Source organism: Nannospalax galili, unplaced genomic scaffold (assembly GCF_000622305.1).
Source record: "Nannospalax galili isolate Female #2095 unplaced genomic scaffold, S.galili_v1.0 scaffold178, whole genome shotgun sequence".
Taxonomy (NCBI): Eukaryota; Metazoa; Chordata; class Mammalia; order Rodentia; family Spalacidae; genus Nannospalax; species Nannospalax galili.
The window spans coordinates 908,615-920,489 of NW_008341757.1; the positions used below are offsets into that span (position 1 = coordinate 908,615).

The 11,875-nt window shown below is 41.8% G+C and overlaps 1 protein-coding gene across 3 annotated transcripts in view; it reads left to right on the forward strand.

Moving 5' to 3' along the window:
- Window positions 1-11,875, forward strand: part of Cabcoco1 (ciliary associated calcium binding coiled-coil 1) — a 117,804-nt gene that overhangs the window by 13,729 nt on the left and 92,200 nt on the right. For all 3 annotated transcript variants that reach the window (XR_003850185.1, XM_029565526.1, XM_008837295.3), the window contains exon 3: window positions 4,617-4,786. Coding sequence is in view for 2 of the 3 variants with exons in the window: in XM_029565526.1 (XP_029421386.1) it covers window positions 4,617-4,786 (170 nt within the window). In the remaining variant the exon portion in view is untranslated. The remainder of the gene's footprint in view (window positions 1-4,616; window positions 4,787-11,875) is intronic.

Consider the following 11,875-nt stretch of genomic DNA (forward strand, 5'->3'; position numbering starts at 1 on the left):
TTAATATTTTAAAATATTAGGATAAGGCTTCAAGTATTACGTTTAGTGTAAAATGATTCAGAGGAAAATCAGCAGGCTGGCTCCTACCTTTCCTTAGCTCTACATGACAGTAGCAGTCCTTGGAATGAATCCCCCTAAATCTAGAGAGTGGTAGAACACGCCTTTAATCCAGCACTTGGGAGGCAGAGGCAGGTGAATCTCTGTGAGTTGTGAGGTCAAGGTCAGCCTGGTCTAAATAGCAAGTTCCAGGCCAGTCCTGCCAGGGCCACTACAGTAAGACGATGAGGAGGCGGGCGGGGTGGAGAATGAATTTGATTTTAGAATCAAATTCTAGTTGGAATTGTTCACTTAGTTGCAGGACAGTGCATTTCAATATAAACAACCTAGACAATACAGTATCCATGTGGTTTAATTGAAAAGTTTACTTCTTAACCCAGATGAAAGATTAATCAAGTCACTGATGCATCAAAAATAACAATAACAAGAAAACTGCCAATGAGAAATTGTGATACAAAAACAGTTCCTGGCAGTTAGCACTGGACTCATTTGGAGTTAAAATAAAGCCAAACAGTGTAATAATAAACTGGAACAGCTATTCTAGAACATCTTGATAAAAATAAGTATGTACTTGGAAAAAAAAAACAAAAGAGTAACCTAATTTCTTCCTTTCACAAAAATTAAATTTCAGAATAGTTCTGAAAAATTGTATCCCAAATGTGAAGCGTCACTAGTCCTCACACAGTAAGTTCTGAGAAATCCATTTAGAAAGCAAGGGGTAGGGGCTGGGGAGATGGCTCAGTGGATCAGATGCTCACCAGATCCCTGGAGTGCACACAAAGGCTCCACCGTCATGGTGAGCAGCCTGTAACCCCAGCACCTAAGCGACAGAATCAAGGGCCCCCTGAGCTAGCTAGCTAAAACAGTGGGGATGTGCACACTCAGGGTCAGTGAGAGACCTTGTCTCCCAAAATAAAGTGGAACAGGATCAAAGGAGACCCCCCAACTCTGGGTCTGCAAGATGGCTAAGCCTCACAGCCTGACTTAGATTTCCAGGACAAACATACTAAAAGGAAATAAATGACTCCTGAAGGTTGTCTCTGACCTCCATACATGATCCCCCCCAAAAAGAAAATAATTTAAAGAACTTTATGAAGAGACTGGACAACAACCCCTAGTCTATACATATGTAAACATGCATAGACATAGCGCATGCACACGCGCGTGCACACACACACACACCAAAAACAACCAACAGAAGACATTTAAAAGGAATGCAATCTAATATGTCAAAAATGTACAAGATTCCTACCTAGACTGGCATGGGGGAAGTGTGTCTGTGATCTGAAGGGAAGACTCAGCACTGACTTTCTGGAGGGAAGTTAGCATTGTACTGACATTCCATCCCCAAAGCTCCCTGGGGCTTGGGAAGGTCTCCACCAATCAGCTCACTCTAGTCTACTTTCTGAACCAATGGGGAGTCTAGGAGCTCTCTTAGGAGTGCAGATTCCCAGTGTACCCTCAGCTTTTTTTGAAACTCTCCTATGAAGACTATCTGAAGAAGGCTATTTCACTCCTTCCAGAATTCAAATTTTTTTTTTCAGTTGTAATTATTACAAACTCTGCTCCCAGCCTGCAGCCTGTCTGTCAATTTAGGCATACTGTCATGAAGAAAAGATTTTCTTTCCTTTTATCTACTGAATATAGATCAATTTCTTGATTTTTTTCCTGCAGAATTTGTGTCTTGGGTTCATGTTTAAGAGATGCTAGCCTACCCAAATGTCATAAATAATTTTTTCTACTAGCTTATTATACTACTTGCTGCTAATAATTAAATCTTAACCCATCTGCATTTAAAGGGATCTTCCTGTGGCCCTATCTGGCCTGGAACTCTCTGTGTAGACCAGGCTGGCCTTGAACTCCCAAGTGCTAAAATTAAAGGCATGCACCACCACACCTGGCAATATTTTATTTTATATTTTTAAAGATTTATTTTTATTTTTATTTTATGTGGATGAATACTTTGAATGAATGTATGTATGTGTACCACATGCATGCCAGGTGCTTGCAGAGGCCAGGAGGAGAAGTTGGATGCCTGGAACTAGAGTTACAGATAACTGTAAGCTGCCACGTGGGTGCTGGGAACCAAACCCAGGTCCTCTGTAAGAGCAGCCAGTGCTCTTAACCACTGAGCCTTCTCTCCAACCCCCACTTGAAGAATTTTTTAGCTGTGTCTATGTGCACACACCTGTTTACTCTCTTCCGCTTTTGTACAACAAAAGAAAAGGAACCTTGTTTTGTGCATTAATAAAATAATCTGGAAGAATGACCCCTACGGAAAAATCTTTCTCTGGACAAATTCCATAGGCAGAACAGCACTGTGGGAAGTAGAGGCGAGATGGAGAGATTGCCTAGGGTCTTAGACCCCACACTGGGTTTGAAGTTTCCCCCATGCCAATAGCTTGAAATGGACGTTGGCAAGTTAAACACATATTGATATAAGGTTTCTTAGTTTCCAAGCTTGTTCAGTGTGTATTACTATGCTCACAAATTTTAATATGATGAAGGATTAGGGCTCCCTTTTTGAAGAGGGTGGGTAAAGTTGCCACACATACCCCTGACCTCGCCCCAAGAAGTCACAAGTCAGCAACAAGGAAATACCAATTCTGTGTTTGGCAAAACAAGAGAGCGCCAAAGACCCACGCCCTGACCTGCAAAGGGTACTCCCATAGTCCCTGTAGATCAACCAGGTAGGAATGATGTTTACGAAATGGACAGGATCTGGACAAATGACTTTTACTCAACCTTGCAACCAAAAAGCCATAGTTTATGATGTAAACAAGCTCACTGAGCCATGTGCTCTTGTGACCTGGGCTCCTGACCTTGATCCCTAGAGACCCCACTTTGCCCTCCCCCCAAGATGGTGAATGAATGTGGGTGTGCGTGAATCAGCACCTAAGGCGCTGGAAGTGTTGCGTATTCACTTTCCTGTCCTCTGTGGAAGCCTGAGAATTGACACAAATGTCTGACATTGTGTAGGAGATATTTCAGATCCAGGGATCGAAGTGCAAGATTCTCTGATAAGGGTAGATCCAAACTTGTAATTCCCCAATTCACATTGGAGAAAGGGTTTTGAATAAGAGTATGAGGACTGGCTGGGTAGCACAGTTCCCTAAAAGATCTGAAGGAACAAACTCTCGGTGTCCACATCCTCTCGACTATTAAAACTTAATAATAAAAGTCAGGTTGATTCTTTACTCGGCTACAACCTTAGTGTGACTTCGTGACGCTGTACAACAAGACCTTCAAGAGGAAAAGCAAAGGAGAGTCACACAGCTGCAGGTCTTAGGAGGAACGGAAAGGAATATTTACTCTCCCCAAAGAGAGACTCCGAGTACCATCCCAGGAGCCCTTGTTTGTGATTTAGGGCCAAGGTTTGCAGTGGGAGTAGCCGCTTCTGCTGACGGTGAGGAGAACCTGCCCTTATTTTTCTTTTGCCTCACTAATTAAAAATAATGTTAGACAACTGATGAGAAGTTACCTCACAAAGGAAATACCTATTAGTTCGCATCATGGCACAGGAGGTGCCTAATAGCTTGCAGTATGTCCAGGTTTTCACTTCCAGGACCTTTCCTTCAAGCAGCGATCCAAGAACAAGCTAATTCCATTCAAAGGTGACTAATAAATGAGGACTATGAGTACAGAGAGTTACAAGGAAAAGCCCATGAAGACAGGGATGGAAAAAAAGAATTGCAGATAAAGACCAGGTACCAGGAAGATATACCACAAACACGCGGAAAATATGGGCAAACGTGTCGTGAATTTTTAAAATTCAGAAAGTGTAAAAAAGAGATGCGAAGGCTCAAAGATGGAATCGTGAAACAGAAAAGATTATAGAATGTGCAGAAAAAGAAAGATCTGACAGGCTTCACAGAGAAATATGCAGCTGCTCAAAGAGGAAATGACTGACGAAAACATGCAGAGAAAGAAGAAAACAGCCCAGCAATGCCCGTCGAAAGGAAGTCTGCTTGGAAAAGATTAAAGTGAGAACCCTGCCCAGCCAGACAGAAGACGGGTGAGACAACATAACTGGACTTCTTCCTAAAGGGTGTGGAACAGAATATTTAACAACCTAGTTCCAGAACATTTTCAGAAATAAAACAAACCTCATTGTGTAGGTTGAATCAAAAGAGATGCTGCTGGGCATGAGGCTCCATTGGCTGAACCTACCTGGCATGCACAGAGCCCTGGTTCCATCCCCGGTGCCTAGTAAGCCAGGCATGGTGAGCCAGGCCTGTGGCCCAGAAGTAGCAAATGGGAGGTGGGGCAGGAGGACCAGGAATTCAAGGCTGTCTTTGGTTATACAATAGGTTTGAGACCAGCCCCAGAAGAGGGGGGGAGAGAGACATGGGGTTTCCAACATAACAAAACAAGGCGAATGGGCTTTCTCTCCTCCTCCCCTTCCCCATCTTTGAAAGTCATGTTCAACTTACGGATTCTGATGTCTCAACATTTTAAGATTATAGGCATTATATAATTTTCACTTAAATTTTTTCCCCAAACTCAAAGGAATTGTTCAGTAATCTCATTTAATGTCTGTATTTTTCTTTTTGTTCCAGAAAACTGCGAATATTTTTGAATTTCAGAAATCTTCAGACTTGCTTAAAAGATGCCATTCTGCTAGATTACTATGTATCTGGATTTTTGTGGGCTAAAGAAATGAACTTTTCCATTGATCAATATTTAAAATTCATGACTTTACTAGATATGTTACTTCATAATCTTCAAAGTAAGTACATTCCTTTTACGGCTTTGTGTGTGTGTGTGTGTGTGTGTGTGTGTGTGTGTGTGTGAGACTGGATCTCCCTGTAGCCCCAGCTGACCTGGAACTATGTAGGCCAGGCTGGCCACGAATTTACAGAGATCCACCTGCTTCTGCCTCCCAAGTGCTGGGATTAAAGGCGTGCACTACGCCCAACAATTACTTTTATGTTTTTTAAGAGGAGAAATTTAGTGTATACTTCCTAAATTAATATTCTTAAGTGTTATTCCTCATTTTACTGCAATTCCTTTAATAAAAATCATGGGTTTGCATCCTGGATACAGCAAAGAAATAAGACATAAACTCACATTATTAGTGAATAGTGAATTCTCAAAAGAAAATGTATTAAAACTAAAGTTCTCTCAGTTTTCCAAATATATAGGCTAATATAGTCTTCTCAGCACCAAACAGTGTCCAGATATACTGAGGGTACTCTGTGACATTTTTGCAACTTTTCTCTATATCTAAAATTATTCAAATCAAAATTTTATTAGTAGGTATTTAATCTGCTCTTAAAATGGAATGCTACGTAGCTATCAAAAGGAAAACCCAGGAGGCATGCTGTGTACCAGGTGAAGACCATATATTATTAGTGTCAAACAAAGTGAAGAACTGTGAGCTTTTGTTTATAGGAGGAAAAATCAGAATTTGTGTTTATTTACATGCGCATAAAGAGTATGGGGAAAAAACAGCTCTAATAACCAGAATTACCTGTGGGGCCGGGCACCTTGGTACATGGGAATCCCAGGACTTGGGAGACTGAGGGAGGAGTGGGGGACTAAGAGGCACCTAACACGCTACAGAAGCCTGACCCCCACCCTCCCCGAAAAAGAGCTATTGGGGGGATGTGGGAGACAGAGCAGGCAGGTGGTCACGGTAGACCTTCTTATAAAGTGAAACTCAAATGTATCCCTGATGCAAAAAATAAATTTCCTAAGAATATGTGTTGTGGCCGTCCAGCGTTCTGTGACTTCACAAAGGCAAAAGAGAACAAAGGACAGGGCACGTTCACGAGCCTCACAGCCCAAATTTGAGAAAACATTTTCATTTTCTCGGGGCTTCTAGCTGACCCAAGCAGATTTCCTTCAGGTACAACATCATATGGTTGGTGTCGGTCAAAAGCTGCATTTCTACCACCCGAGCAATTCATCTGGCTACTTCTAAGTCAGGAACCAGGACAAAACCAGGGCCATTCATTTTGACTTCCTGTAGGAAGGCAGTGTGCTCACCGGGAGCAAAGAGCGCCCCTTCTGTTTGTGTTTTCGTAGCAAGGAGGTAAAATGTGTTTACAGTTAGACCAAGTACTGCAGAGCCCTGAAGCGTGAGGTCATCACCATCCCCACCCCTCAGCCACAGCTCTGTTCTGGGCCACTCAGCTCAGCCCAGGTTGCTCCTTGTCAGGTGGTCCAGTCAGCATGGAGCAGCGTTTTAGATTAACTTGGTTTCTGGACTGATTCTTGTTCTAAACATGTTCTGCATGTCTACAAGATGTCCTACAGAGAACCTGCCTCAAATCAGATTGGATCACCCTCAAGTACCACAGAACCCAATTTTTAAAAATATTTTATTATTTTTATTTTATGTGTATGCGTAAGTATTGCCTGCATGTAGGTAAGTTCACCCATGTCGTGCAATGCCCACAGAAGACAGAGGAGGCCATCAGATCCCTTGGTTCTGGAGTTTCAGAAAGTTGTTAGCCGCCATGTGGGTGCTGGGATTTGAACCCAGGTCTTCTGCAAGAAAAGTCAGTGTCCTTAACGGCTGAGCCCCACAGAACCCAATTTTTAAAGACATCCTTAAGATCTGGCCCTCATGTATTGTACCCACTGAAAATAGAAAATATTTCTGAAAAGCATCACGTCTGTTCAACATGTACATGTTCTGTTCTTGTCACCATTCCCTGGACAGCAGAGGACAGCAACTGTTAGCTGGCATGCCTTTTCCAGTAGTTACCACAAGCCATATAGAGATGGGGGGTGTCCTGGAGGGTGTGTGCAGGTTATACAGAGCACCATGGCATTTTATAGAATGAGCATGTGCTGATCCTCATGCCTTGGGGCATCCTGAAGCATGTTCTGTGGATGCTGAGGAAGGACTGTGTGTCTCTCAGGATATCATTTTTCTAGGGATGTGTTGTGTCTGTCTATCCAGGTCCCCAGGTCTCAACTACCTGTGTGTGAGGTGAACATTATTAAGAAGCCAGGATGTTGTCTAATCCATGCTCCATCCCCCACCCAAATAAGACCCATAGTAACAGGCACTGTTTATGTAGTGTTAGCATTTTACTTACCACATTCTATTTAATTCACACACAAATAAGGCTCAGAGGCCTTCAGGCATTCCTTAAGGTGACTTAAGGTCAACTTCAAGAAACAAGAGCCTGTCCCGCTGCAGACTGCATTGCACATGCCTGGCATTGGGCAGAAACCTAGAGAGAATGGCGCAAATATAGTATTACAGAAACTGGTATACAGGCAATAGAGTAGAAATGGGCGGGGCTAGAAACAATACACGTTATAGACTCGAAATGGTACACACTAAAAGTATCGTATAGACTAGAAAGGGGCACACATCTAAGAGCCCAGGAAGTGGTATGCACTAGGAATGGTGCACATACCATAAACTAGAAAGCCACATACACTAGAAACAACACGTTGGACCACAAAGTGGGGTGTGCTAGAAATGCATACCACAGAGTAACCAACCCTCTGAGGGTTTCACGTGTCTTTCTTATTTCCCCATTATGACAGCACTGTCCCCTTGGATACAGGAGTTCTCTCAGAGAGACCACATTCCTTGTTAGCGAGTGTCCATTTGCTTGTCACCAACCTAAGTTCTCCTGAGTCATGTGTAGACTCTTTATTCTTTACCCTAGGTTTCCAAGGGTGAATTTTGTTTCTAGCAGCCTCACTGTTTAAGTGGTTTAATCTTTCACAGTTTAATCATATTACTGAATGTGATTTTTAAAAGGGCAAATATTTCAGTCAGATAAGTGGAAGGATAACTTCCTTAATTTTTAAAGCAATTGTCTACAGAAAGACATTAGGCAAAGAGAAACAGTTTAAAGAGTCAGTTATCTTTCAACATAAGGAAACAGTCTTCTGAATGTATTACTGTATTTGAAAAGTATAGTTTCATCTGGAATTATAATCAATTATCCAAGAATTCCTCTTTTTCTGCATATCTAATTAATACCACTCCCTTAATGACAGATTTTCTATTCATCTGCGAATTATTGTTTCACATATTTTCTTTCTAGATTTCATTCAAGTGTTTTCATTATATTTTATTTGTCTATATTATTTTATGTATATGAATGTATTGCCTGCATGTGTGTAAGGGCACCAATATTGTGCAGTGCCTTTGGTGGTCAGAACAAGGTGTCAGATCCCCTGGAACTGGAGTCATGGGCAGTTGTTAGCCACCATGTGGGTGCTGGGAATCAAACCTGGATCATCTGCAAGGGCAGACAGTGCTTTTAACTGCTGATCCATCTCTCCAGCTCCATTTTTTAAAACAAAAAACCCACAAATGTATGGGTTGGAGAGATGGCTCAGTGGTTAAGAACACTGTTCTTGCAGAAGACCCAAGTTCAAATCCCAGACCCACATGGCAGCTAACAACTGTCCGTAACTGCGGTCCCAGGGGATCCGACAGCCTCTTCTATCCTCTGCAGGCATTGCACGACATGGTGCACTTACTACACACAGACAATACACACATACAAAGTAAATAAAAATAATAAAGAAAATATTTTTTAAAAAAAAACAGATTTATTGTGGAAAGAGAAAAATGATCAATCAAGGTGAATTCCACTTGGAATAACAGGAAAAAGCCAACTTACCTTGTGGCAGTTCAGTGTAGCTCACATACTAAAAAGTGGTCTGTGGGAAAATAGGATAAAATAAGATGTGTGTGTGTATGACACCCCAGGTGAACTGAAGATACACAGGTTCTGGTATATTCAGTCTGCACGATGCTTTCTAGGGCTCTACCCAGTGCCAGGCAGGTTTAATGCAGTACTTAGGAGGGTTTAATTATTTTATAGTTTCATGTTTCTTTCTAATTGCTATAAATAGGAGGCAATCTGAACTAAGTAAATTGAAAACTAGTGTTTGTCTGAAATGTCTTTCTAAAAGCTGTATTAGTAATTTTGATATCTGGTTGTACGTTGAAAGTGTAGCCTTGGGACGTAGCGGGGGAGCTGCCTCCTCTGGATGTGGCTGAGCCAATGATCAGTGCACGTCCTCATAGTTTATCTCCTCCCTTGTCTTCCACCAGCCATTCCATTACAGGAAGTGGGGCATTCACTGGTGGTTTCCTGAGAGAGCTCAAACATTGAGTGCCAGTCTTCACGTAGAGAAATAGAGTCCTCTGAGACCTCCCCACCTAGGCCCCACAGCTGATAGGCAGCTGTTCTAAACACCCAGACACAGATACATTTCTCCAAGGCCTTCCGACTTTCTGCCTCCAGCCACCTAGGTTTTCTGCATGTACATACCCACTATCGCCAGCAGAGACCCCCCTGAACATTCCAGTTACCTGTATCCAACCTTCAAGGGGATTGGTGGGCAGTGTGTGCACATTAGAGATGGTATTTTCCCTGACAGGAGAAAAAAAAGCAAAAATAATGTCACCAGTCAAGAAGGAACAATAAACAGTAATACTTTTACTAAAGATGCTGGACATTGTTACTGCTCTGTGGTGTGTGAGTGTGTGTGTGTGTGTGTGTGTGTGTGTATGTGTATGTGTGTGTGTATGTGTGTGTGTATGTGTATGTGTGTGTGTATGTGTGTGTGTATGTGTATGTGTGTGTGTATGTGTGTGTGTATGTGTATGTGTGTGTGTATGTGTGTGTGTATGTGTATGTGTGTGTGTATGTGTGTGTGTATGTGTATGTGTGTGTGTATGTGTGTGTGTATGTGTATGTGTGTGTGTATGTGTGTGTGTATGTGTATGTGTGTGTGTATGTGTGTGTGTATGTGTATGTGTGTGTGTATGTGTGTGTGTATGTGTATGTGTGTGTGTATGTGTGTGTGTATGTGTATGTGTGTGTGTATGTGTGTGTGTATGTGTATGTGTGTGTGTATGTGTGTGTGTATGTGTATGTGTGTGTGTATGTGTGTGTGTATGTGTATGTGTGTGTGTATGTGTGTGTGTATGTGTATGTGTGTGTGTATGTGTGTGTGTATGTGTATGTGTGTGTGTATGTGTGTGTGTATGTGTATGTGTGTGTGTATGTGTGTGTGTATGTGTATGTGTGTGTGTATGTGTGTGTGTATGTGTATGTGTGTGTGTATGTGTGTGTGTATGTGTATGTGTGTGTGTATGTGTGTGTGTATGTGTATGTGTGTGTGTATGTGTGTGTGTATGTGTATGTGTGTGTGTATGTGTGTGTGTATGTGTATGTGTGTGTGTATGTGTGTGTGTATGTGTGTGTGTGTGTGTGTGTGTTTTGTTGTCTACTTATTTGTAGCTATTAGAGAATTATCTAGGACCATGGAGCTGTTCATAGTGGGTCATGGTGGAGAAGTTGTATCAATCTTTCTGCATTTCCATCTGGGTCTGACAGTCTCACGGGGCCATGTTTGATGCACAGGTTGTGTGACTTCTAAGTCTATAACTCTGATGATTTTTTAAAAATTTATTTCATATGTATGAGTGTATTGCCTGGATGTGTGTAAGTGCATCCATGTCATGCAATGCCTGCAGAGGCCAGAAGGCTTCTGATCCCCTGGAACTGGAGTTATAGGTAGTTGGTAGCCACCATGTGTGTGTTGGGAATCGAATCTGGGTCCTCCGTGAGAACAACTCTTGCCTCTTAACTGCTGACCCATCTCTCCAACCCCTCTGATGGTGTTTTATATAAAATGCCTTACTTGGGTGGGGGGTGCTGGAGATAGGGTTCAGCAATTAAGAAAGCATGCCGTTTTTGTAGAGGGCCAGAGTTTGGTTCCCAGCACCTACAGCAGGTAACAGTCTACCTCCTGTAATTCCAGCTCCAGAGGGTAGACCTCTTGTCTTCTAAGCTCCTGGGGTACCTGTACTTACATGTGCACATACGACCCCCCCAAACATACAAATATACATACATTTTTTAAAAAATTTAAACGTTAATTCAAACTCAAGAGGCAGAGGCAGGCAGATCTCTGTGAGACTGAGGCAACCTGGTCTACATAGGGAATTCCAGGTCAGCTGGGGCTACAGGAAGACCCTGTCTCAAAACAAACAAACAAACAAACCTAAGTCTTTTATTAAAATCCTTATTTTGGGCTTGTGTTAAAACTCTTGAGAGCCAGTTTTCACATGTCAATGCCCAGATAAAGGCAAGCCCCAGTGGATGCCACTCAGTCATTCCCAGCTGAGCTCAGTGCTGCTGTCCACAGTGCCCACCATTCCGTTCCCCTCACCAGATCTGTCAGCCAGCTTTGCTCTGACATTTTAAATGTAATTTTATATATTCTTTGATGAAGGATAATTTTAAAAATTCTCTCCATTTTAAAGTAGTGCTTAGATCGATATTTGAATTTTTGCATCCTAAAATGAAGACATGAACTCTTCAGATAATCTTTTTGTTTTGTTTTGTTGGGGTTTTTTTGTTTTAGAGTTTGACATATTTATTTATGAGATTTATTTTAAAATTTTAATACATTAAAACTGAAATTTGAGGTAGGCAAACCAAATTCTTCCTTACTGTTCTATATTTGTGGCATGTACAGCGTTGTTTGGTATAAGCCCTGTAAGACGTAAAATTGAATGAGTTTTAACTTTGACTCATTGTTTTTGCTACTAATATTGAGATGTTGGCACATGCATCTCTAATCTGTATGTATCTGATTATTACTAGTCACGATCGGTTGCACTCGGATCCTTGGCACCTGCGTATGTCTATAAAGTCATGGGGTAGATTTCAATGTTAATGCTTATCACCTCTACTAATTAACATGAAGTAAATTTTGGTCTTTGCCCAAGCTTTATCTACATGGCATATGGTAATTAAAAGTACCAGACTGGTGGAACTAACCTTCTTGGATGTTTAACAGACATGCTATGAGG